At 37.1% G+C, this 27949-nt stretch overlaps 1 protein-coding gene and 1 non-coding gene across 2 annotated transcripts; one reads left to right on the top strand and one right to left on the bottom strand.

Annotated features, from left to right (window-relative positions):
* The first annotated feature begins 3370 nt into the window (after positions 1 to 3370).
* On the top strand, positions 3371 to 3443 carry Trnam-cau. The gene has a single exon. It is a non-coding gene; the product is annotated as a tRNA-Met (tRNA).
* A 1056-nt stretch (positions 3444 to 4499) lies between these two features.
* Positions 4500 to 27743, bottom strand: LOC108037402. The gene is given in 10 exon segments (XM_044457047.1): positions 4500 to 6157; positions 6672 to 6908; positions 6910 to 7419; positions 8479 to 9404; positions 10054 to 10495; positions 11150 to 11379; positions 11827 to 11915; positions 18550 to 18586; positions 25643 to 26283; positions 26444 to 27743. Coding segments are annotated over 9 exon segments (3327 nt in total). The 5' UTR covers positions 25773 to 26283; positions 26444 to 27743; the 3' UTR covers positions 4500 to 5431.
* Positions 27744 to 27949: the final 206 nt, after the last annotated feature.

Below are 27949 nucleotides of genomic sequence, written 5' to 3' on the forward strand. Positions count from 1 at the left end.
GTTTAATGTACTGAGTTGTAAAACAATTAAAAGAATTTCGCATTTTTTAACAATAAAATAAACATGTTCTTTAAAAAAGCAAAGTTTGTTTACTTCCTTTAAAAACATTATATTTAAAACTATTTTGATTAAAAATAATTTTTGTGTTTTAGAATTTAGAATTTAATGAAAATATTTAAAATTTGGTGCTATTATTATACACACTTTTGCTGTTTTTATTCACGGCTTTTGCGCTAGCATTAATATTAATCAAATGTATGCTTTGCTCCCGCTGTCCAAGCACATGTGTGTAATATAGAGGAGTTCATATACAAGAAATGATGATCATCGGTTGGATGGGAAAAGTTTTCCGCTCGCCTTATTGACTTTCAGCTGTGGCCTTATCAAAACATTTTCTTCTTCGCAAAAGTTTTACAATTTATTTGCTTGGCGAAGACCGGACAGCCTGTCCTGCTCGCAACTAAATTATGTTAATTTTGTTTTTATACGTCTTGCCTGCACTGGCAATAACTCATAACTAGCAGCCAGGCGAAAGATATTCCAGCTCAGCCAGATTAAGCATACGCAGGGGGGACACTGGACAGAAGCGTGCACATTTCACATACCGAATCGCATCATTTGCAGCATTTAGTCAAATGAAAAACGAGTGCAACAAATCACCAGAAGGAAACAGGCGCACTTTCTGGTGACCAGTTAGCAGCTGATAAATTGCCGCTCGACTTTGTGGAAGGAGTCGAAAGCATTGTTTATTTGGTTTTCATGTCGCGCATGTTAAATGCAAATTATTCAGAAGCACTCTTAGCCTGCTTCGCCGCCTCCAAAGCCGTTCAACTGCACTTAAAATAAAGTTGTATTAATATAAATGTTAAAAGTTCATAAAGATAAAGCATTTAATTTAAAATAAAATCAACACCATTTTACCAATTTTATTCGAACTGGAATAAACTTAAAGAAACTCTTAAGCTTTATTTAAATAATTTATAATAAATTTATATACCAATACACAAATTTTAACATTCCAAATTTAGATTTTCAATTGTAATTTAAATAATATATGGAAAAAAAATCAAAAGCCTGAAATTAGTAAGATATGACAGGACTCTTTAAACTTAAGCTCTTTATAATTATTTGTTAAGAAATGGCTAGAGTCCTTTTTTTTAGTGTTAGCCTATGGCTTAGCACACGAATTCCGCGCATTGACCCAGGAGTTCCACGAAGTGCCCGACATCATGTGTAATTCCTGACATTTTCTGTATGTGCGTTGCTTCGTTTTTATTTTACAAATACGCTTCACGCGATTATGCAAATTCAGTGAACAACAAAGGCTCAGGCGAAGCGAGGAACCTGGCTTGTTAGGCATTCGAAAGGTCACTTAACTTAACTTAACGCTTGACATGAACCGCGACTCATATGAATAAATTTGCAATTTGAGTTTCTAAAACCCGAATTTCGGCTGGCAACGGGGTGATGGCACCGAACGATGGCGCTGCTCAATCATCGCTTTTAAGGCTTAATTTAATACAATCCCGCATAACAATGAAAATAATAATAAAGTGTCATTTGGCTAGCTCCCAAGTCTCCAGCGGTTTATATATGGCAGCTGGGAATGTGTGCATTATGTGCATTTGATATATTTCTTAATAAAAATATCACGCAAGTCCGACGCTGTCACCCGTGCACCCTGCACCCTGCACCCGCACACATCCAGGAATCCCGGAATCCAGCTGCAGACATCCTGCTAGATGGGTTGGGAGAGCTCATGTGTCGCTTTGGAAAATGAAAAATGATCAAAGTGAGTGTTTGGCTCAAAGAGGAAAAAGTGCTGCACCAGCAGCTGCTGCTCTGCTCCTCATCTGCTCATCTGGTCATGTGGGAATGGAAGGGGCATCGCACGGGACATCATCAGTTGCTAGTTGCAATTTTTAGCATCTCCCTAGAGCCAGGACATCTGTGGATGCCCACTGGATGGGATGTCCACTCAGTTAATGCGGGCAAACAAAGCAACGCCAGCTGGATCGGGCGACATCAGTTGGGGGCGTGGCACATCTGCTGCTGCGAAGTAATCAGCAGATGCACTTTGATAAAATGCGCTTTTAAATAGTGTTAGTTATTATACAAGCTAGTTAATTAAGTTTTAAGGGTTTCTAGATATATATATGTTTCTTGTTTTGAAGATCAAATTATTACTAAAATGACAATTGAAATATAACTGAATGTATGAGATATTATATTTAAACATCTCATTCATAAAAGAATATAAATTTTGTAACAATATTTAAATTAGTGAAATTCAAATGATTATTTTAAGTAATACTAATTATTCTAACATTTTTGTATACTAATTGAATAAAATGATATATTTTTCAAATACTGTAAAATAAGTTTGGTAAGCCATAAAACATATTATTATTTTGACCTTTTTTTTCAGCGTACTGTAAATGCAGCTGAGGAAGAAAGACATCCTTAGCCAGCAAGTAATTAGTTACCATGCATTGATTTTTATCCTGCTGCTGCTAAATTTCGCTTGACAAATTGTTAATACGTCAAAGCTCGGCGGCTAAAACAATGAAATGCTCTCGTAAAAGAGGAACGAGTGGGTTTGGGGGCTCTGACAGAAAAGCGACAGAATTTATGGTAATAAAAGCAGTAGACATTCCCTCCACAACAACAGCAACCAACAAGCGCCATAAAAACTCATATATATGTCTGCATATGGAGGAGAACGGTATTGTCTGAAAACTCGGAATGATTGAGAAATATGTGCAGACACAGCTCATTGAAGGCGCCAAGCCACGTCACTACGGAAACTAAACAAGAGTCATAAAATAAGTATACGCGCGTATGTTTTCCGTATAAATCAAAAAAGCAAAGCTGAAAATACCTGTCAGTCTGAGTCGCTTGTTCCCTGGAATTTACCTCTTTTTATAGCTCGGTGAAAAAGAAGTTTCCTCATTAACGTCAACACAATTACAAATTTAATAAACGAATCAGACCGGAGGAAATATGGTATTACAATTTATAACTGTTTATAGGAGTAATCATTTTTGAAAAGTTTTGTAACTAGGACAGGGACTGACACTAGGTTACACCGTAATATTTGCAATTTCCTAAATGCTTTTTAGTTCATTTTCTCTATTTAACCATTATCCATATTGATTAATTTGATTGGAAAGGTAATTTGTGTAAGAGACTTCGACAGAGATGGGGGGATGTGGAATTTATTCTGTTTAATATATTAACAATATAAGCACATCATATTTATTATAATAAATTTAAAGAAACATACCATGCGATTAGCAATGTCCAAATTTAGATCAATGGATAATTAGTCTTGTCGCAATCTTTCTGCTTTGCCAACCGGATTACCAAGGCCTCGGTGGCGCAGTTGGCAGCGCGTAAGTCTCATAATCTTAAGGTCGTGAGTTCGAGCCTCACCCGGGGCATGTACTTTTTTTCTAATTTCTTTTTTATTTTTGCGATAAGCTTATTGTTTTTGTTTGGATCATTACGCTCTGTCTAAGAGTTTATGTGCAGCACTTAAGGACTGATTGGCTTCATGGGTTGCCATATGATTTTTCATTGGCAAATAAACCAACTCATAATGATTACAAATTGATTTCCCATGTCTTTGGGAGATGAAGGAATGCATCTGGCAGCAGTTAATGGCCAAGACAAACACATTGCAATAAAATAGAACTCGCGGCAATCTGGAAAAACTTGGCAGCCAATCAATTAAACGAAGATGCCATAAGCTCTGTTATTTCTAAAGCGAATTCAAGTGCCGCACAATTGATTGGCAGCTGGCCAGTGATGAAGTCCAGTGTCCTTCAGATACGGGATGCACGATGGGGAATACAATAAACTGCGCTGTGGCCCTCGGGTGGGATATATTTTCTGGCGCACTGCGGTGGCCTCTGACCTGGGTCTTTTATTTTTTTTTCACCACGCTCCCATCACCTTCACGCCTTGCACTGCAACCGCAATTCGCACTGGTACATGGAGAAAATTTAATTTGTTTCCTGCATATATCCTAGAGGCGTTTTGTGTGTCATGCATTTTTACACCTTAATTTGCGGCTAATTTGCATATTGTATATTTTCGCTTGTTGCGCAATTTCAGTTGCAGTTGCAACCGACGTTTCCTGCCCGCCGCTTGCCGTGTCCTTCTATCCCATCGCTCTGCGGCGTTAAAGTCAGCGGATCCACGCGGTGAGTGGAACTTTAGAGCGGCTAACAAGCGTGAAATGAAATTTTGCTGAAAAAGTTCTGACACGGGGAATTAAAAGTGGGAGCCAGAGCCGATTAGAGGCAACTTATTTCTCTAAACTCTAATTTCAGAATTATAAAGACAAGCGGAGTATAACTAGACCTGATAAAGCGATAAACATTATTACTTATTTAACTGCTTGGCATTGGCAGCTATATAGATAAAAGTTGCTATAAAGCTGTCTTTGGAAGCTTAAGATATATTTTAAATCAATCAATTATCATTTAATCAGGTCCAGTTAGTACGAAGGGTTTATTTTCTATTTTATATTTCTGATTTGGTTTTCTTTCCGAATTAAGCAACAACTCTAAAAACATAGGTTTGATTATACAATTTACATGACTTATTTTTCGAGACCAACATTTAAATGCTACAACTTAATCGTTTCTTTAAAAGTATGTACAACAAAGTTAAGGATAAATATCGGATTAAGCTGATTTAATTTTTAACTTTTAAAAACGGTTTTTGTACCTGCTTTTTGGAAACCAAATGCTGGGTTGTTTTCTTAAACATTCTTCAATTACTAAGCCATATACAAACAAACAAATTGGATAGTTGATGATCTAAAAATGTACACTTATTAATGGAATACAGTATAATTTCACTTAGCTGCAGTCAATATTAACATAAAGCAAAATAAACAACCTGAGTGGTTCTAACAAGTAATACTTTAAAACCGTTTCAGCTAAGTTGAGCTTTAAACTCATTAATTTAAAGTATTGAAATTAGTGACTATAAAAACGATTTGTTATTCATAGTAATGGTTAAAAAAGTCCAAATTCTATTTCCTTTGAAAATTATTTAATCATTTTTAGCAGAGTTGCGAAAACAACTTTTTTTGTTAAACAATTATTTATAATTTTAATTTGGTCTGCTAGCAATCGAACAATTTGTTTCTCCAAATATGATGCCTATAAAATTAGCTTCTTTTATTATATTATTTTCCAGAGATCCTTACATTTCTTAAACTGCATAAAGTTATCTCTGTCAGTAATATTCGGAAAAATAAAATGCTTACACTTGAATTTCGTTATGACTTTTCGATCTAAGTTGTCCTTTATTAATTATAAAGTTGAATGAAAACTATTGAGATTTAAAAACAGCCAGCTAAGTGAATTACACTGAGTTTCTTCCTGGACGGTAGATGAGATTACCCTTCCCGAATCTAGAGGCACCCGTTGCCCCAGCAGCCGCACCACGGAATCTTGCCGCCGGTGTGCGAACTGACCGAGATCTTGCGGCGATTGGAGCGCATGCTGAAGCTCGTGGAGGATTCGCGCGAGGAGGCGAAGCTGTTGGAGTTGCGATCGGACAGCGAGGTGACCGTCTCGTGGTTGCTGTCCTGGTGGGAATGGTGGCTGTGGTGCGGGTTGCTGCTGATCACCATCCCGCTGTGCGGGTGGTGGTGGCTGTGGTGGTGGTGGTGGCCACCTCCTCCTCCTCCTCCGCCGCTGGCGGAACTGTTCCGGTGCACTGTGTGAACGGTGCCCTCGGAGTGCCGCCGGGAGCACTTGGTGCGACTGACAGTGGCCGTCATGGGAACCGGGTCACTGCCCTCCTTGCGATGGTGGTGATGGTGGGTGGTGCTGGGCGGTGCCGAGGCCGTGGCCCCGACCTCGGGGTGTCCACCACCCGCCGGCGCTGCCGGAGGCGCTCCCATCGAGTTGCTATTGGTGCGACGACGCGAGGAATGCGGCGAACTGGGGGTGCTGTGACTCATCTTGAAGGCCTTGACGCTCGGGTGAGTGAGCACGGTGCTCAGGTCCACGCAACTGGCGGTGGCCACGGGCATGGTGGTCACGGGCGGAGCCACCTCATCCTGCTGGCCCCCCTGTCCGGATCCACACACGATGGACACGCGTCGCGCCTTTCGCCGCGCCAACTCGTCCATCTGAAAGGGTTGTGGGAGGTTAGATTTGCATATACAGAAATCATTTGAAAATCAATAATGCTGAGGATATAAAGAATAATGCTACACATATCCGCACGCCTAGTTTAATATGTTATCAATAAGCTCATGTCTAAACACATTCAAATTAATAAAAGATTTATATCACAAAAAATATACGATTTGTTAAATTAATCCATGACTTTTATTAAAGGAAAGTCATAACTTGTCAAATTAAAAGAAATAAAACACTACCTCATGAACCAAACAAAATACCTTTTTCATATAATAAAATGTGTTTTTCATTTCAAAAGTCGTTACATTTGATTAATTGTACTTGATTGTATCAAATTCGGAACATATTTTAAAATTAAACGACTGTAATTAATCTAAACTATTTACATTACATTTACAAAAAGTGCGAAACATACTGTAATTTCACATTTGAGTGTAATTAGGCTCTTGATTTCAATTTGATTTTTCGCGCCTTACATTTACTTCATCCTTTCATACTCACATTTCCAGCAGCTGCCAGTTCCACGCCCGCCTCCCCCTCGGATCCCGTGAGATCCACGTCCAGGGATCTGGTCAACTGCGATGGCGAAGAGCGGAAAATGGCCCTTTTGGCGGCCGCCGAGGCGAGTGACTTGTACAGGTGACTCTTGTTGGGCGGCAGGCCGATGACGCCGGAAGCGGAAGTGGTTGGAGGCGGGGGCGGTGGTTCTGTGGGCATGGTTGGCCTGCGGGCGGGGGGGCAGCGGGGGCGGTGGCTTAAGTGGAACACTCGGCTTGGCTGCAATGGGCGGCCTCTGGCCATTCGGTGATGGAGGAGGCACTCCGGCCCCTCCTGCTGCCTGATTCACCTGCTCGAATCCCAGATAGGTGCACTTGTCGGGAAACGGAGCCATGGGGTCCGGAATGTGCGGGGCAGGACTGTCGGTGTGCTCCCTCTCCAAGGATCGGGTGCGTCGCACTAATTTACCACTCCCACTGTTTCCCGACTCGCTGGACGTGGTCACCGCCGGAGTAGCCGTTCCGATTTCCGTTTCCGTTGTGGCAGGTGAAATGGTCGGATTTGTGCCGTCGTACTGCAGATATAGATTCATCTCGGAGCGATAGGGCTTCTTCGCCCGATCGTCGTCCTTGTTATTCTGATTGTGGCTCAGGTTGTCGCGCGACTTGCTCTTCTCCAGCTGAATGGCCAGTATGTCCTCCGAAATGGTCTCGATGTCGTTGAGGATCGACTCTAAGTTGACAGAATCCGTCTGCGGATATTTAAATACATTAGTTTTAAATATTATATTATTTCTTATATCTAAGCGTAAGCATTGCAATGCGTTATAATCTTATTGAGTGGTTTCATTAAGTATTGGGGATCTAAACATGAATGACTTATATTTATATTATATTATAATTATAATATTTTATTGCCAACAAATTTACACAAGTCTAAGCTTTTAGACAAAATAATCATTTTTTTCTGCCCATAGTAGGAAAATTAATAGTTATAATATTTTTTTTTACGCAAAATAAAAAATACATGAAAGGGCAGCAAATCTCTAAATTGCTCTAATATCTATCTTAAATCTGACATAAGCTAAAGATTCCTTTAGATATGTGTTGAATTTCCTTAACACAAAATGATTTTAAAGAGACAACTAATTAAAAGAAGCGTTGACTTCTCTTGTACTCTTTAAGCTTACTAAATTAAAATTTAGTTTTTCGTCCTAAAAAAAATTACAAAAGGCAGCTTAAGAACTTTAAAATTATATATAGTTTTTTCATGACAATAAAAATTTAATTTTCCTATTGACTTTAATGATATATAGAAATGATACGGGTTGAATACAAAATATTTTTGGTTCGGAGGAGGAAGGGTGCTATAAAATGAAAGTACACTGGATTTAGAAAATTATTGTAGCAATATCTTATCTTGGTAAACCAATTTTACTAGAAGAGGGTTCACATAATATTTTTTAATGACATTTTTTGACATTCAGCTTTCTCTGAATAAATCCATAAGTATAAGTATATAGTGTAAGATAAGTATCACTCATATTACGAATGTACAAACAGAAATTTACAAAGTTACTCTAACGAAAAAAATATTGTATTAACAAAAAAGGTCAGGAATTTACGAACCAGTATTTAAAACACTTAATTAATTCATCAACGTTCTATTAATACATGTAGGGGTATGGGCTTTACAAACATAAAACATATCGAACACCGAATCTAAACCAAGTTGATATGAGCTAATCCGATGATAGGATTGAAATGACTATGCACGAGGATGATCGTCTGTTGGCCAGAGGATCCCTCACCTGACTGACGTTCTCCACGGACTTGGCGACCCTCTTGGCCTCGCCCACGGCCTTGGCCTTGTGGGCCAATCTCAGTGGCGAGGTGGTGGTCTTTGTGGAATGGGTGGTAATGGTCATCACCGGCTGTGTGAAGGCCGTGGCCGAGATGCACGTGCTCTGGCCGGGCTTTTGTGCTGTGGCGTAGATGGGATCCGCGCATCTGGCCGTCGGAAGCGGAGAGCACCTGGCGGCCGCAGCTGCCGCCAGAGCAGCGGTGTATATGTCCAGGACACTGGTGCCCGGATGCGGACCCACCTCCCCCAGACCAACGGCAGCCGCCACATCCACCACCGCCCGGTGCAGGGAGCAGTGGGCTGGCTGTGGGCGTTGGCGGCTGCGCTGGTGGCTGTGGGCGTGGCAATGCGAATGAGCTGGGGAGCGCCGGTGACGAGGACTTACTTGTGGCGACACCCGTCGCTGGTAGGGCGTGGCCAGGGCGTTGTTCACGAAAATATCCGGGGGGTCTCGCAGGGGCGGCGGCGGAGATCCCGGCGGAAGATCATCCTGCTCCAGGTCCTGTCCCTGATTGGCCAGCTTGGTGTTGAGCTTCAAACGCGGCTTGATCGGCGCAAAGAAGTGTTTGGGACTGTTGAGCGCAAGTTGCGCGGCATTTGTGGTGATGGCCACTGTCTCGATGTCGCCGCCGTCCGGCTGATGCGGCGGCGCATTCAGGGCGATCTTGGGCATCGTCTGCAGGGTGGACGTGGGCACGAAGGTGGTCATCGTGCTCACAGGTGGCGGTGGCGAGCGGGACGGCGACGAAAGGTCGGAGTACTTGCGCTGCGTGAAGGGCGACTGCAGGTTGTAGTCCCAGCCGTTCGTGTGGCGCATCGTCTGGCCCGTGGTAGTGCTGGAACTGGTGCCCAACTCCGGAGAGGGCGTTTGGGCTGCAAGTATTTCAGTTAATAAGCCTTCTAATCTGTGGTCGAAAATTTTGGAGAATCAAACAAAGTAGGTCTAGTCTAGTCTCAATTAAAATTATATAAAGATATTAATATCATTATAAGATTATAATAATATTAAATCTATTTTATTTTAATTTGTTAAATAATTTATAAACTAAAGCGTTTTCCCTGGATTTATCGGTTTAATAATGCTTTCTTTCTGTGCTTTTAGCTAAGCGTTTTATAATTTTTATCAGATTTGTTTAACGTAGAGAAGAATACAATTGGGAATTTATAACAAATATAAAATCCTAAAGCTGCTAAACATCATAAACAAACAGTCATGTTCATCGCAGCTTATTCGCGCAGAATAAAGCTGTATTCAAAAAATGTTCCCCAGTAAACTATTCTGAAGTCTTCCAGGAGTTAACATTCTAATGAGAACGATGTGCCCAAATTTACTAAACAATTTACGTTACAAATTTTTGCTCAACAAAATTGTAGATAACTGTATTGAAGATGACTAGATAGTTTCCTAGCCTTCCCTAACCTCTTAAATGTTGAATTCTATTTAAAAAAAATAGGTTTATCCTATTTCTTAAAAGAAAATGTTTTTTGTATTGAAAATAAAATATTCAAAAGGATTACTCACCCGCATTGCGAGCGCCCATATGCTGCGCCAGGATGTTCTCGAAGTAGGACAATGGCGGCACCATCGCCTGCAGGTCGTTCAGCTGGTTGGCCACCAGTTCGATGGGCGTGAGCGGGGTGAGCGGACCCATCATGCTCGGCAGCGTGCTCTGCGATCCGTTGGGGTCTGGTGGGCAGATCGTGAGGTGCTCCTGCTGCTGGACGAGCATCATCTCCGGGTTGCTCAGGGTCTCCTCGGAGACCACTGACAGGTGATCGAAGTGCATGGGCTGTGGCTCCTTGTTCTGGCTGCCTCCCTCCTCGTTCTTGGATGCAGAGGGGTGGCTGGGCACTTCCGGCGGAAGTGGGGGCTTGAGCGGCGCACAGGATCCACCCTCCTGGCAGCACTCGTCGCTGCAGTGGCCGTCGTCTGCCCCGCGACACGTATCACATGAGTCAGAGTCCTGTCAGGTGTAAAATATATAAATATCATATATATTCAAATGTAGGTATTATAAGGTCAAGGGCATTTACTATGTTGTTGCCTTAAGACAACGAAAAAAACATAAATTTAAACTGCACCGCTTTTTTCTTGAGTTCAGAGAAAATCTTTGAGGAGTTAAGTGGGCTTTAAGCTTAGTAAAATATGCCTAAAGCTAGTGCTTGAAATTAGATTTTTTCCATACAAATTTTGTCAGGCATAACTTTTTGGAACAAAATAAAATATATAAAATATATCACAAACAAAAATCGGTGGCAGTTTGAATAGACGTACGATTCGATTCCGACCCAATTGAATTTTGTATTCTTTTTAAATTTATGTAGTTTCAAATGTTTACAACGCTATAAATATAATAGTATTGTGCCGAATGTGGTCAGGGATGTCCGAAATTGTTCTGTTCAAAATGGTTGACTTGAAAAAGTGTAAAGAATTATTTGTTTAAACGCGTTTTGGTCTTAAATTTTTTAAGTCAAAGAACAATTTTCTATTTTTAATTCCTAGATTGAATATTTTTCCGTCCCACCAATATTTTATTTTCGTCTGATTTTTCCCAGTGTTTTCCAATACTTTGGAGAATTTTGAGCTTAAATATTTTACAACTACTCGTATCACTTACATCACTGTTTACATCACAACCTCCGCTCCCGCGCCCACCGCCTCCGCCGCTGCAACGGTAGGCGTGGCAGGTGCCGCCACTTCCCCCGCTGCCCCTGCATCCGCCGAACTCGTGCTCGCTGAGCTTCGCCTTGAACCGCTTGTTAAGTCTGTCACACTCGTCCCGCAATGTCCAGATTTCCCGACGCAGATGCTCATTTTCCCGCCGCAGGCGCTTGATGTCCGATTGCCCTGGAAAACGAAGAGCTTATTAGTTTTCCTCACTAAGCAACCTAGGAAAACTCTGAATAGGATTTGGCCGAGTCTAAAGAGCAGCACGTGGACATCACGCAGAGCTGTCAGACCTTTAGACACCTCAAATCGCATTGTTTACATTCGCTTATCTTCTGTTTTGGCAATGAAAACATTTTTTATGAATATTCCGACAGATATATCTGAAGAGGTGGGCAGATATTTATGTACGAGTAGGTGCGTATAGATATTTCTTTAGCTATATTCTGTAGGATTATTTTGGTTTCCTTAGCCACCATCTAATGTCTTTTTAATTGGCTGTTTTCAGGTTGTTTTTTGTGCCATTTATTTAACGATTACTTGATTTCCTGTTTGTTGTGGAACATATAATTTTATGGCGCATTACTGGGCCAGCTTTTGATCAGCTATTATCACATTTTGACGTACCTCGTTCCACTTCGGCATTAATGTTAATGGTTCGCAGCCTGAGCTCTTCATTTTCGTATATCATGCCCCGCGATGACTTTCTGTCCAATCTGAAAGGATCCAAATATATATAGTTATTTTGCTTAAGAAGCCCTAATATTATACACTTAAAACTACTGATTTGCCTTCGATTGCTAAGCGTTTGCCATGGCGAACGGCAGCCAATCAACATTCCAAACTCTTTTCCAACTTGGCTTATCAAAAATATTTAAATCCCCTAAATATGCGGGTCGTTCTTCAACGAATGCTGTAAGTCAACTGAACCGGATAGGTCCAGCATTGGTACCAATTGTTAGACGTTCTCTTCGACTATATGGCTGCGGGCTTTCAACACTCGGCACGTATAAATAAATAATAATAAAAAAGCAGCGTTGTAGAAAAAATAAATATAAATATATCACCGATTTGGAGCGCTTGGAGGTAGTGCTAAAGAAAAAACACCAAGGAAGAGGAAAATAAGCACAGCAGAGCTATAAATTACAACAACGAAGCATAAATAAATTATTATATCCAATAAACGGCTGTTGGCATACGTAAAAAGGTAAGGGAAAATTTTATCAGAATTTGCTAAGAAAATAAATATGAATGGAAATCTTCAATAAGAGTATTCGAAAGTTTCCCTTGATTTTCCAACGCACTTCCTCTTCTCCGCAAATCAAATTAAGCATTTTAAAAGATCTATTCAAATCCCAAATGATCCATAAAAATGGGATTCTTTGCAGATTTTCCATAACTTACGTTTTTTATACCAAGCGATTTAACACTCCTGTCTGCGTTGAGAATTTTTGACAAACTGCCGATCGCCTCAGAGACCCCAGCTCTTAAAGCCATCGCATATGCTTGCATAAACAAATATTTATGAACACAAATGCGTACATATATCTGAACGTACATATCTAGTCTGGGCGACTGTCTCCAATATGACTTGTGGAATGCGTAAATGTGAAAACATCGTCCCATATTTATAAGGCGTCAAAAGTTTTTTGTCTTTAAATATTTGGCCGCCACGCCTTACTCAGACAAGAGTCATTTATTTTGTCTGATTGAAAAGAGTTTTAATTTTAAATACTTTTTCGAACACTGTCCCGACAGTTTTTCGAGAGAGCAATTATTCAATTTATTGCCCTCTCGAAAATCTTTTGAAACGCTTCAAAAATGTATGGTAGTCTTTTAGGCGCCAATGATATATAGCCCATAATTTAAATGCAGATAAAGAGATGTATAAAATTCAATGATAATAATTTTGAAATTACAAAATGCTTTTAAATCTTTTAAAATTTGGGCTGCTCAGAACTTAATTCACAAAGATAAGGGTTAGAGTTATGTATTTTAGTTTTTTTAACTATATTAAACGATATCCCATTTCCATTCTTTCTGTATTTAATTAATTAATTGCAATTCCTTGACTTTTTCGAACATCTCGTGGAAAAAAAACAATGATAGCTTGAAACGACAGCTTACTTTTGTACAGATAATTTCTTTAATCATAAATAAATTTCAAAACATTAAGTCAACTTTTTTGATTGGAACGCAAAAGCTTTAAACAAACTTATCTATGTATGTCGACTGCCTGGCAATGGTTTTCAAGAACAAATATATAAATATACGAACGGTCATCGCATTTTTGACTTGGATATAAGACCTGATCCACAACAACTCTACAAGTATCTGATTTAACAAGAAAGGAAGCAAATTTTCGGCAGGCAGAAGTTTACATACCCTTGCAGTTATTACAAGACGACTACATTTCGATTTCTATGCCTATGTTACTAAAAACAATGAGGCTATGTTGATTTTGCGCTGCATTTTGCCATCGTTTCTATGGCAGCTACATGACATTGTTGTCCGATTTTGACAAATCTAAAATCGAAATTCTGATATAGTAAATAATTACTATATCTCAACGGAATATTTAAATAAGTAGGAAAACAGCAAAATAAAATTTATTTTTAATTTTTTTTTTTTAATTTTTTTGGGAGCTATATGAATAGATGTCCGATTTTAATTTAATTAAAACCGTAATTCCATAGTAATTAAATATTATCAATTTCCAAAAAACAAAAACAAAATTAAAAACAACAGTTAAATTTTTTAAATTTTTTTTCCGATTGTTCCTATGGAAGCTATATTATATAGTCGCCCGATCAGTCTCGTTCTTTAAGTCGGAATGAGCCGGATCGGGCTACTTGCAATGAAAAGACAACTTTTGGGAAAGTTTTAAACAGATATCTTTAAAACTGAGGGGCTAGTTTGCGTAGAAACGGACGGACGGACAGACGGACTGACAGACGGACAGACGGACATGGCTAGATCTTGCCATGAAATCATAACTGAAATCATAATACCTTCTGAAGGGTAAATTTTGCTAAAAATTATTTTTATACAAAGTAATTTAAATAAATAATAAAATACTTTGTAAGCTAATTATTTTTTGGTTACATTTAAGAAAATAAAAAAGAAAGGGTACCCTTACCAAATAAAACATTTGGTTCATGCTTCAAAAACAAATTGTGCTTTCTTAATTAATTTAGATTTCCCGAGAATTTTTTAATATTTTTTTTTTTTGTAATTCTGAAAAAAATCATTATTTGTTAGAAAACAAAATTCTGACCAAAAATATTGAATATTTTGAGAGAAAGTAGAGAAGTATTACTAAAAGTTTAATTGTGGCGATATAAACCAAGTTTTAACCATTAATGTCCGTGTTGGTAGTCAATTTTATGTAAGCCATTTAAAAATTGTTTTAAGTTTTCACCGGTAATTTTTCGAATAATACTCGTGACTGGAATAATTTAAAACAAATTTTTAGGGACTTTCGACACCAACTATAAAATATTTTTAAATTATTACAACATGGAAATAACTATGTATTATATTATATAAATATAACTTTATTATATGATTGCTATGGCTCACACTTTTGGTGTCGAATTCATAATATGCCATCAAATAATTTTAATAATATATTTCTCAACTTTAATCTATTTATTTGTCTTACATTTAACACCACCTACAAGGACTTGTTTATATTTTATACAAAATTCAGTAATATTTTTCTTCCAAAAAAATCTTTATTTCGGTTCGCTATATTTTCTCTAACAAATAATGGTTATTTTGATATTTACTACCTTAGGAAATAGTTATAACTTTTTCTATCGTGGATTACTGTGCAACATTCAACTGTATATTTTAACAATTTAACATAAATCAAAAATAATATTTTTTTTCAAAATATAATTTATAATGATAGCGGTCACTGCATTCGATAACTATCTAGTTGTGTGTTTTTTTCAATTCAGAATCAAATAATTTTCCGAACAGACATTTTTATGGTTGTGCATTTGAATTGAAAAGTAGTCTACAATTGTAAAATATATAGGTAGACTCTGCAAAAAATATTCCAAAAATATTTCCAATAGACAAAATATATTCCAAATATTTTTTTATTTTAACACAAAATTGTCCGATTCAAGAAGTCTAATCAGCTGGTTCTCGTAAGCAACCCAGCCCTCGTTTTTTAATTCTGTTTCGAAAACTTCCAATATACACAAACAAACGCTTGGTAGCGTCACGCTTTCCTCTAGATATACCAAACAATGAAATCGATAAACTGATGATCGATAGCAGAGCAAAGTATGGCAGTTTTATTGATGTCTACACACACACTACACACAGCCAGTAAGAAAAATACACAGATTTTAGAAAGATTTGCATGAGTAAACATTTTTAGCGAGCTCTGTATACAACTTTGTAGTGTAAAATCAAGTTGGACAATGTACACGAACCGATGATAAACAAACTGGAATTATTTTTAGTTCGGCTGGCCATAAGCAAATATTGTTTATTTTACGACCGCTAAAGTGTACGGATATTAGAAACAATTTTAATGACTTTTATTAATATTCGAGGGCCAGATGTCCGTGTCCGAAAATAAAGTGCATTTGGCGAAGCATTAGGAATGGGAAGTAAGGGAAAACCGATGGGAAAACGTAAAAACAAATTCGATTTTCGCTTACTTGGCCGACTTTTCCGAGCGTTTGTTGCCCTTGCTCTTGCTCCTTTCATATTGAGTTCGAGTTGTCTTCGCCCCTTTCATTTATTCAAAGGAAACTAACTACGCTCGTAACTAACTGGTCACACTTTTCCGGCGTTTTCTTAAGTTTACGCAATCATCAACGAAAATTCACTGCCGCACCATTTCAACGACTTCACATTAATATTAATAATTAATTATAGTTTTTGTTAGCAAGCAACCGCGTGACAATATGAGAAATGTGCGAACAAAAAGTCAATTTCACCGCAGCAAAACCGCACGAGTCGACTATAAACCGAAAACTGACAGTTAGGCGAGATCAGTTTTGGCCAAAAAACAAAGCGACTAGAACAACAAACGCCGACGACTGGCATTGAACGCTGCCGCCAAGAGCAACAAGCTTTGTCTGCATCAATTTTTATACAAATTAAAAGAAAAATTAAAAATGAAAATGAAAAGCGAAAACAGCTAAAAAGTTTCATAAAGCAAATTTGAGCGAGTAAATCGAAGGAACAACAAATCATCGTTCTCAATGAAATGTACGCATGCTGTGTCGGGAATTCGTTTATAAGATTAACAAAAGCCCCGTGAACCATATGAAAAAAGAGCGCAGAAAGCTGAAATGGCATGCAATGAATAGAACAACGAACCTTAAATGCTCTTAAACAGCTCTGCAAAAACCATGGCAAAAAGAGTACTATGGTTAAATGCAGGCATTCCGCAATAAAACTAAGATGTGTTTTACCTATATATTTTTTTCATTTTTATGACTTTTAAGTATAACTTAAAAGACATAAAAAATGTTTACCACTCCTGATTATAAAATTAAATAATATGAAATTTATTTATTTACAAGAGAATTTTTTTTTGAGGTCAAAGTTTCTTTTGCGTTTTATTTAAAATAAAGAGAATGGTTAACAGTGAGTTATTGTTAATTTTTTTAAATAATATATATTTTGATGAAAAATAAAATACATTTTGAAACTTTTTTATTGTAAATTAAAAAAGATTAAAACTTGCAGCGAAAGAGACATTAAATTCGTCAATAAAGTAAAACAAGGAATCAAACAATATTTTTTTAATGATTTGAGTGATGAACTAAAAACACAGAAACTGTCCGCTTTTTATAAGCTTTTCCCTTTTTTTCTCAAATCTCTTTCATAAATTATTAAAATTCAATTAATTTACAAAAAAAGACATTACAATTATGCAAATATTTTAGTTTTTTCGTATTTTTCGGGGCAGACTTAAAAATAAAATAATACGCTTGCACAATCAATTACCCATCTAATTATGTCAATATTGTTTTTAAGTTTTTTCCTTTAAGCACGCTGACAATATTTACTCGTAAATTTATTTGTTGAATGAAATTTCCGTTCAAGCCATTTTTTGTGGGGTCTAGCGTCAGTATTAATAACATAGGAAATAAATGAAAATTAATCAAGACCGTAATCGCATTCCATGCTGCATTTGGTTTGGGTTTTGCGGGCTGGCAATGTAACTGGATGTAGAAGAAATTAATTTATTTCCTTGGTAAGCAGCAGATGATAGAGTAAATTAACAATAACCGCATTTTCAATTAAATTAACAGCTCTTTTATAGAGATCCAAATGGAATTAATTGCACGGTCAGGGTGCTCTCTTCTAGTGAAATGTGTCGCGACATTGGCAGCCTAAATAAAACTATATCTGGCACCCACACATTGGAAAATCCCATTAAATCTTGGATATATATGTCCACTACGCACAAAATTTTAAAAATAAATCCCACTCAATCGGATAGTTCCTCTCTAGTGTTTATTCATTATGTAAAGTTCAAACGCTGGCCCCCACTTCCAATAAATAATATTTTTGAATATGAAAAATCTAGTGTGAATCCGCATATTTATCAGCCAATTAGAAAATTAGCAAAGGTTAACTGAGCGCGTCAGGAGCATAAATATCATTTATGAAGCCCGCACCGCTTCCTAACTCGTGCCAATTTGTTTCAAAGCTAATCGCCGCTGTCATTTACCGCCGCTGTATCTATTGTTTATTTTGACATAAATTTGACGGGGACAGTTTAATCTTGGACTCTAAAATTCAGCAAGTTGTTTGCTTAAGAAATAGTCTGCGTAATTTAAGAAAGTACCTGAAGATTTTGGAATGTGAATAGAATTTATGGCTCACCGAAATACTATACATATGGACATTAATGGTAGACATATATTATATCAAAGAGATTATGTGTTAATTATGGATATGCTCACTTCAAGTGAGTTAATAAAGCAAACAATCATATTGAAATCGATTTCCTACATTTAAATTCATTTAAACATATGGCTACAATCTACATTGTACATACATACATATATATAATTTAATATTTTTACCTTACTAATTTATAAACAAATTGATTATTAAAATTTATTTTAAAATGAAGTTCAAAAATATTTATATATTTTCAATAAAGCTTTCGCTGATCAGAAAAGCTCATTTGCATGGTGAAATATAAGAGAGTTTGATAATAGTTCCTTGACTTCCCCTCTCTGTAAGCTTTATAAAAAAGCTTTTTCTCTTATATCCGATCGCTTCGATTGGGATTTTAGGACGTAACGTAAACTTAATTCTAAAGCTTATGGCTAGTAAAGAAAATTGTTCAGTTAAGTTTACCTGCTGTTTAGCTTATAGTGTGCATGACGTCTTCGTTCTCGGAGCATAGTCGTGCATTAGTTTTCCCGCATGTGAAAGAAAAACCAACAAACAAAAAACAAAATACACATAAAGTAAAACAAAAAAATGTACACAAAACCAAAACAACACAGAAAAGATGAGGGTAAAAGGATAGGAAATAGGGGATAAAGACAAAATGATAATAATGAAAATGGAAAATTATTTGCTTGCTTATTTGATTTGGTTTTTATGTGAGTGTGTTTTCCTTTAATTTTTTGGCTTTGAGTTTTTATTTTGGTTTTGTTTGCATTTTGGTCCAACTGCTTTGTTTACAAATAGCTGAGAGCGTGTTTATTTAGACAAGAGCAGAGTATGTCAGCGCATTGAGAAATTACATTCAAGAAAAATCTGGTCTGGAAAAAACATATAGTTCAGGGGTTCTATAAAAACTATCATATAAATTAGCATGTAATCATTTTGTTCAGATATTTCAAGTTTTATATGAAGTGGCACTATTGATAGTGGCTTGTATTTGATTTCGGATTTGTTATACCAATATAACAAATCATCCTAATCTTAGAGTTTCGAACCTTTGTATAACCTTTATATAAGTTATTTTAACTATTTTAAATTTGTTTGATTGTTTTTACCTTGATTTAATTTATTTAATTTCGAAGAAATGTGCATCCTTTTTTTATACCCTTGCAGAGGGTATTATAATTTCAGTCAAAAGTTTGCAACGCAGTGAAGGAGACATTTCCGACCCTATAAAGTATATATATTCTTGATCAGCATCACCAGGAGAGTCGATCTAGCCATGTCCGTCTGTCCGTCTGTCCGTCCGTCTGTCCGTCCGTCTGTCCGTCTGTCCGTCTGTCCGTCTGTCCGTCTGTCCGTCCGTTTCTACGCAAACTAGTCCCTCAGTTTTAAAGCTATCTGCTTGAAACTTTCCCAAAAGTTGTATTTCTATTGCAGGTAGTATATAAGTCGGAACGAGCCGGATCGGGCCACTATATCATATAGCTGCCATATAACTGAACGATCGGAAAAGCCATAACTTTGGTGTTTTTAAAGTTAGGAAGTTGGGATTTTCTATGGGTTTTATTTTTGGCTAATCAATCCGACCTACCAAATTTCATAAGGATCGGACGACTATATCCTATAGCCGCCATATAACTGATTGATCGGAAAAGCCATAACTTTGGTGTTTTTAAAGTTAGGAAGTTGGGATTTTCTATGGGTTTTATTTTTGGCTAATCAATCCGACCTACCAAATTTCATAAGGATCAGCCGACTATATCTTATAGCTGCCATATAACTGAACGATTGGAAATGACATAACTTTGGTGTTTTTAAAGTTAGGAAGTTGGGACATTTTATGAGTATTAAGAATACATCATATGAATAATTTTGGACAATATAATTTATAAAATATTCTGCAAGGGTATATCAACTTCGGCTCCGCCCGAAGTTAGCTTTCCTTTCTTGTTTTAATGGTAAAAGTCTTCGACAATTTTTGTAATTCTACTACCAAATATCTTTAAACAACAGTTTTCATTGGCTTTTCTATATATTCTTACATCGACTGAAATGTTGCCTGGTGTAAAAGGTCCTTACGATTTCTATTATTGTCCAACCTTATACATTTTTAAATTTTAAAAGTAGTTTTTTAAGAATCCAAAAAAAAAGAACGTATATCTAGTTATTGTGTTTTTTTCTTGTGTAAATACATTTTTAAAGTGCCTTTGACATTAGGAATACGTTTTGTGGCACCTTAAAAATCTTGGGTTTGGCGGGCTGCCGTGTGGAATACTGATTCCTGTTTTAATATCTAGATGTTCAATGACATTCCGTTTTTTATGGCCTTTGCGGCGACGCTGTCTCGACGGTTTGTGGGTTGTCGCTGCCACAATGTACCAGCTCCAGGATGTATGCTACACACGCACCGAATGCCACCCGTTCTCAACCTCCTTATCGAACAACCACAAAGGGCCAGACAAAAAACTGTAGCGGAACACACATTTTTTTATTCAAAAGGGGTAAGGCATTATCTGGCATAGCAATTGATTTATCGATTAAGTTGTCAAGTACACATTGTCATCCTTCATTAATATTTACATGTGTTACAATTCAGCCTCGCTCCTTGACGCCTCCCCCTTATCCACCCCCCACAGCACCACCCTCTTGGAGACTTTTTCTTTTCTCTCGGGTAGCATTGAAAGGATTTTCTTTGTCCATTACATAACTGGCACACAGGACCCTATATAATGGAATATATATGTATACATTCCCTTTAGCGTATTTATGGCTGGGGTCGTAAATTTATCAAGGTGAAAGATTCCCAAAAGATTGTGCAGACACATTTTTTAATTCCCTTCAAAATACACCAATTGATGGAAGATAAACGGGCAATTTATGATTGAATCGGCGAATTCCGCAAATTTAATATCTTTCGCCAAAATATACATTTTGCATAAACAAAAGTGAAAGAGTGAATTTATCTCATTTATAAACTTACTCAGTATCGTAATAAGAACTCATAAATATTTGTGTTAACTTTTATGAAATGCTATTTTGAGGTGAAATTTATGACCGCCGACAATTCACAATTAACCAGCCGCACATAAAAATATCAATTCAATTTATGGTAATTCATTCCGACTACTTAAGCACAAACTCGCGTTAAAGATGATCACCAGGTCATTTTATAGGTGCACTTTTGGACACATGTATATTTTCGGAGGGGTGGCTATATTGGCCCACAAAAGACGGCGGTGACAAAGAGATACGCACTGCCAGATACCAGATTCTTTCTTCGCACGGATTCAGATACGTTGTGGCCTGCGAGGCACGCGACTGGGAACTGCAACCACTTGGCTTCAGCATTGAATTTTGTGTATTCTGCGTTTTCGTGTTAAATATTTTGCGTACCCACAGTTTATTTGTTGTTTCTTCCCTGTGTTCGTGTGTGTGTAAGTGTGCGTTAGGGGGCAGAGGGCGGATAACGGGAATGGGGGGCGGTGCATTCGAGCGGGCCAGCATACGGCATGCCAATAAACTGCCGGAATGTGCGTGAGCCGCTAAACCGTCTACAGACAGTGGGTCTCATAAATATGTTCACTGGCAATAATAATGAATGGGTTGTTTTTAAATTTCGAGTTGGATCGCTGGTGCTTAAACATTTTTTAATACTTTTTAAAATTCCAATTAGGCATATAACAATTAACTACATTTCTTAAAGAAGAATGAGGATATATAAATTCAAAACAAAATAGCCGATGCTATATTGTTTGAATTATAACTACACAGAAAAGAATTATAACTACAAAGAAAGAATCACTGTGTTGATCGATTCGATAATATTTCAGATGCTGCTATGGTAAAATTTTGTTAAGATGATTTTAGGGGGTATGGTTAATTAAAAAAAGCCTATTTTCATGAATATCGTCATTATTTTATAAGTACAACATTTAAATTATGTTTTCACAAATTTTCATCGAAAAAAAAATAAATGAGCCGTACGCAGCCAACTTCCGTAGGCGCCTCCAAGAAAAAAAGATTTGCGGTGGACAGCATAACTCGTTACTGGATCATCGAAAAAAAAATTATTTATTAGTTAAGAAGTTTCTAAAGGTAACTACGTTGAGTTTATTTTTTTATTCCAATTTTGCTAACACTTTGAAGTCAAAAACGTGATTTTAGTCCAAAAATTCGATATATTAGTTATTATAAAATGAAATATAATATAATCAATCAAACGCTCGACGTCATTACCTGAGGACTTAGGTACAGAAATAGTGTGCAAAACGATTAGTCCAGTAGATTTGAAATGGCAACTTTTTAGGAGAGCGTTTTCAAGCTAGAAGTTTTAATCGGATTAATCTAAAATTTAAGCGCAATATTCTTCAAATGTTGTGCATTGAGAACAAAAATTTAAAAAAAAGGCAAACAAAATATTTAAATACCATACCCCCTTAATCTTCCTCTTATTTTAAAGTGTCGATAATTTTTTTTTCAATAAATTCTCGTTTATGCCCCTTAATTTTTTAGTTAAAAGTATGTAGTTGAAAACATAAACTGTGCTGTATATCAAGTAAACAATTTAAAAATGTTTGTTGCTAAATATTTCAATTATTTCAATATATATCGTCGGCTAATTTAAGATCAGCACTGTGCCGGCTAGACGACTCCAAAACGTATAGAAGAAAGGAGGAGAATACCGAAAGATACAGAGAGAAAAAATAAATGGTGCGTGAGACAGGGGGCGACGAGTAAACAAAATGCACAAGCAAAATGAACAAGTTTCTGTCTATTTTTGCTGCCGCCTGTTGCAGTTTATGGTTCTATTATGGGGCAGTGTGCCTCCGGGTGATACAAATGTACACATGTGTGTGGGTCACTTTTTATGCCAGACGAACGAGAGGATCTTTCGACCGACTGCGAACGATTTCATAAATACACATAATGCCTGCACTCGTTGGGGCACAACTTTTGATGTGTGGCCACAGCAGTTAAACTTTATAATGGCCAACATATGAATTTTCTAATTCGCCGCGCGATAAGCGGATGGTAAGGGAGAGGGGTGAAAGAGATTTATTTTGATGGCCCATTGTGTATTTAATTTTATTAATATTTTCCGCAGACTTTAGCGGCTTATGTGAAGTCAATAACAAACAAATTTTATAGCCTGTTCGAAACACCTATTAATCGAAATGATTTGAAGAATCCAAAGACTTTATTTTCAAAAATGTGTAGTAAGCCCACAAATGTTCATTATTGTGTTAATATTAGTGCCCATCTTTTTATGAAAACTTTTTTGGTATTTCTAATAAATTTTTTAAGAACCTATCTAATTTTTCGGGCTTATAATCGAATTGTCGGGAAAATAATTTTAAATGTGTTTCAATTTCCAATTAGAAATGATAACATTATTGAAATAATAAATAATAAAGAGCTAAAAGATCCTTTACGTATAATACATTATGTCATAGTTTAGAAATTTTGTGGAAAGTCATAAATAATTTAAAAGCAATCTTAGTCCATTACCATCGAGTTAAAACCTAAAAATGTCCTAAATATAAGATACCATCGAGTTAAAACCTAAAAATGTCCTAAATATAAGATACCCGCTAATTGCTTTGCTCTAACAAGATATGATTATTAGGGAGTGATTATTATAAATATCTGTTTTGTATTTTGTATTTTTCCTCTGCTTTAATTTCCTCATAGTAATTTATTTATATTAATTATGTCTTAATCACAACAGCTAATTTAAATTGTTGAGATTTTTGTGCTGGCAAACACGCTGCTCCGTGGTTTTACTGGGTCATCTGCAGTCGTTCCAAAAAGGTGAGGTGATCTATTTTTACCAGCATGCCACAAGTTGTAATGTTTGGACGTCGCCAAGAACGGCTACGATACAAATCGAAAGCAACAGGAATTTGTAAACAATAAATTACAAATTAAATTACCATATGCCGGCAATTTTCCGTCTTTGCTGAGATTTACAGCGACCAACACTTTGCCATTTGTTGTTGCTGCGAATTATTTCCAAAATAAAATCAATGCGTCAAGCAATTCGGATTGGTTCCACACGATGCGGCTGTGCTAATTGAAGGCTTTCGGAAAATGGGGTAAATACTGAGCGGAAAATTCGGACCAATGCTGGCCATTCCTGGCCGATGATCGATGAACGATCAAGGTAACGGAAGCGAGACCAATTTAATTGCCCCCACAAGTTTGCTTGGGAATCGTTAACGTAATACACGAATCGATTCATAAAATATATTTTTAAAAACACCCACAAATAAGTTCAATGAGCCACGTCCGCATAAAACCGAAACCAGAATGATGTACAAATGATTTCTCTATTTGCCTTTCATTCGTTGCTAATTGTTCGGACTAAATGATGAATATGTTTTTAATAATTGAAATATGAGCAACCCGCGGATAAACACACGCGCTGGGGGCTCTGGCTGAAATAATTTGCTGCCCAATTAAAATTGAACACAATACATTTCTCCCGCCGCTCTGTTTGAATTCAATTTTCCTCTGCGAAAGACAAATTCGGTTGGAATCCCGCTGATGGAGGGAAGCTGAGTAAATCGGGTAATTGGATAAAATCATTTTCAAGTACATTTTATGGCCTAATTGGAATACATTTTTCTGATAGTGCTTTTTCCGTTTGAACCGTAAACACTTTAGTATTTTTCTTGACGATTGCTTCTCGCTGCAACTTTTTAATCAAATAGATGCAAAGTAAATTGTTTTTGTGTGGCACAAAATAAAAAAAAAATGATGAAATTATTATTGAATTTTATTCTGTTTCTTTGAGTCAGGTTTATTTATTTTGGCATCTGAGTTTTTAAAAAATAATTTAAGCCCAAAGTCTTTTAATTTGGTCAGATATGTCCTATGAAATAGTGAAAAAATACCATAAATATAGAACACACATTTTAAAATTCATTTGAATTGAATACTAAAACAGTAAAGCCCTTGTAAAATTAAGATATACACTAACAGGAGCTAGGAAGCACTTACACATTCTAATTTCCCATTTAAAGGTCTTACATACTAGATCAGGACTGATTGTTAAATAGCTTTAATGCCAACCAAATAAAAAAATCAGCAAAAAGATGACCAATACTATGAAAATTTGTTTCTGTCCTTCTAACAAAACTTACTCTCACGAATAAATAGCATACAAAGTTAAAACTAATTTTAATTTTCTTTAACTTCATTAAACATCCTCAACCAAATTCTACTTCATTGATGAACAGTTTCATAAGTTTCTGAATAAACAAATGAATTAAATAAAGCAATTTTCTTTTCAAATTGGGTATTGCACATCCAGGAGGACATTCTGAACACCTCTGGTGTGCCAGAATATATTTCAATGAGAAATCCAGAACCCCCAACTAGCGTTTAAAAACTTGCTGAACCAATTTCTAACTGACACTCATCGGGGACGTAGATTACATGGATAGTTTGCGCTTTCCTCTCGCTCTAAGCCAAATAAACACGCTCGGGTGGCTCACGCCAACAAATTAAAGCTCGTGGGTGGGTGTACATACGGTGGTTTAGGACAACCTACTTGCTTTGGTGGGCGATGAGCTCGACTGCGTTGATTTCCGCTGATTGCCGTCGCTGTTGTCGCCGTTGCTGCCGCTGGCGCGTCCGCTAATTAAATTGTCATCCAAAGAAATGCCGTCGAGCCAATGCATGACATTATTTCCCTTTGTTGTCTACACGCACACACCTGACACAGCACTCGCAGAACACCTCACCCGCAGGCAGGTGGATAAATCACATTTCAGCAGCAGCTTGGCCAATTGATAATTTCATCTCAAATCGCTGACACTTCATTTTCGTTTTCCATGGATTCCCCAGCGATTCGGATTCTATTCTTTACATCTCTTTCTTTACACTCTCGGGGCATTGGCAGTTGACATTTGTTTTATTTCCACAGCCGCACTCAAACACACACAGCTAATAATTCAACAAGTATTGAATGGCCGTTTAGACTTTTTCCTTTTCCGTTGACACTTTCTTCTTTTTGAATTTCTGTTTCCCGGTTGCGCCTTTTACTTTGCCTTTTACTTGCTATTGGCTTTCAACAGCACGCATACGCCCCGTGTGACATAATTAGCACATTGCACTTTAACACTTGTCACCTGTTTGGATACCAAACGAAGGTATTTGCGGAAACTTAATGCTGTTACTACACTTTAAATACTAAAAAAAAAAAAAGGAGAGCTATCAGTAAATTTGTTAAAATCATTTGGATATTTTAGTTAATTTTGAACCATGGAATAACAGCGAGAATGATTATATTCGTAGCTATAGCATATGATTAGATTATGTTGTAAACTTTTTATTCAGAAATGATACACACTTTAAATTCTCAGATTTTGACACAATAAAACTATATCTGAAACTGATGGGCTTTCGAAATGTGCCATCACCTTCCACTGATGAAATTTAACACTTTTGGAAGATAATTTCGATAATTATAATCGATTGGTTTTCCTATTTCAAGCCAACCCGCTGCCTTTTTAAGCAGTAGAAAAAATTATCACTGACTCGATTTGAATATCAGAACCGATTATTTCGATAATTCCAATCGATTTCCTGTTCGCGCCTGCGACTTGTTGTTGGCCCTCCGGCTAGCCGGCTGCGTCTGACTGAGAATCGGACGCTGACCGGACTGGCCCAGAGATATAGAGATATAGACTGAGACTGAGACAGAGACAGAGAGGGCAATGTCGGTGGAGACAGCGTCAGCGACTGTGGCGCATTTCCAATCGTTTCGCACATTATTGTTTCCATTGTGTTCGATATTTGTATTTTCTTGTACTTTTGTTGTTCGCGCACTCACACACACACACACACACATAAGTTTGCCTCAATTTATTGTACCTTTGCCTGTTTATTTTATACAAGTCCGGGCGTTCTAGTATTACGCTACACCACCAGATCTGAGGAACAGAGGGAAACTCGAATAGTTAGCCGCTTCTGGCCAATTTCCTATTAGACATGTCGGCAGATACGATTCGTGTGCGTGTTTACCTCCGACCACGGGTGGAGATAAATATTACCTGGCTGCCCTTCGGGGGCATTCTGCGATTTGTACATTAGCATTGGGCAAATGAAAATCGAACGAAATTCGGGGCAAATTCAAATAAAACACCTACACGTTGCAGTGGCCCTGGCCCCAAGAGGCAAAACATTTGTAAAGCCCAGTGTCGCTAAGACAACGAGTCCTATAATGCGAAATAAATATTTCCGAATTTCGGAGCGAAGCCCACTCAATAAATCATTCATTAGGCACTGAAACTGTCTCGCTTTTAAAACATTATGTCAAAATGTGTCAAACAAGAATTTAAGCATTTTGAAAACATTCGGCTGCATTCTAGATGGGTGGGTGGACTGAAGTGAAAATGGTGTTCTTTTATTGCTCAGTTAATTTGAGAAATTCGAAAACGATTTTCGATTGTCTTAAATGTCTAATTGCTTGAGTTGTTCCAATGCCGAATGTTTGTTTACCTAGTAGCATGTGTAATTTATTTAAAACATCTGACTAAACAATCGAACCAGTCAATGAATGATATACAAAACGCTATGGCTTTATTTTCTTGAAAAGAAGAGATCGTTGATCGGCTGACTCAAGGTTGGACAATGCTTAAAATTATACATTTTAAGTTATTTTATTTGCGTACAATCGTCTAACATAAAGTTCTAATTTATCTTTATTCTGCTCAATACAGGTACATTTGTTTTGGTTTGAATCTTTAACATAAATTATATTTTTTAAGCATTTTCTGTGCGATTTGAACCAGTGTGCATTTAATGACAGTTTGTCAACAGTTCAAGATGGCTTGCCTCTTGCTTTAAATTTACT

Source organism: Drosophila rhopaloa, unplaced genomic scaffold, assembly GCF_018152115.1.
Source record: "Drosophila rhopaloa isolate 14029-0021.01 unplaced genomic scaffold, ASM1815211v1 contig_155, whole genome shotgun sequence".
In the NCBI taxonomy this organism is placed as follows: Eukaryota; Metazoa; Arthropoda; class Insecta; order Diptera; family Drosophilidae; genus Drosophila; species Drosophila rhopaloa.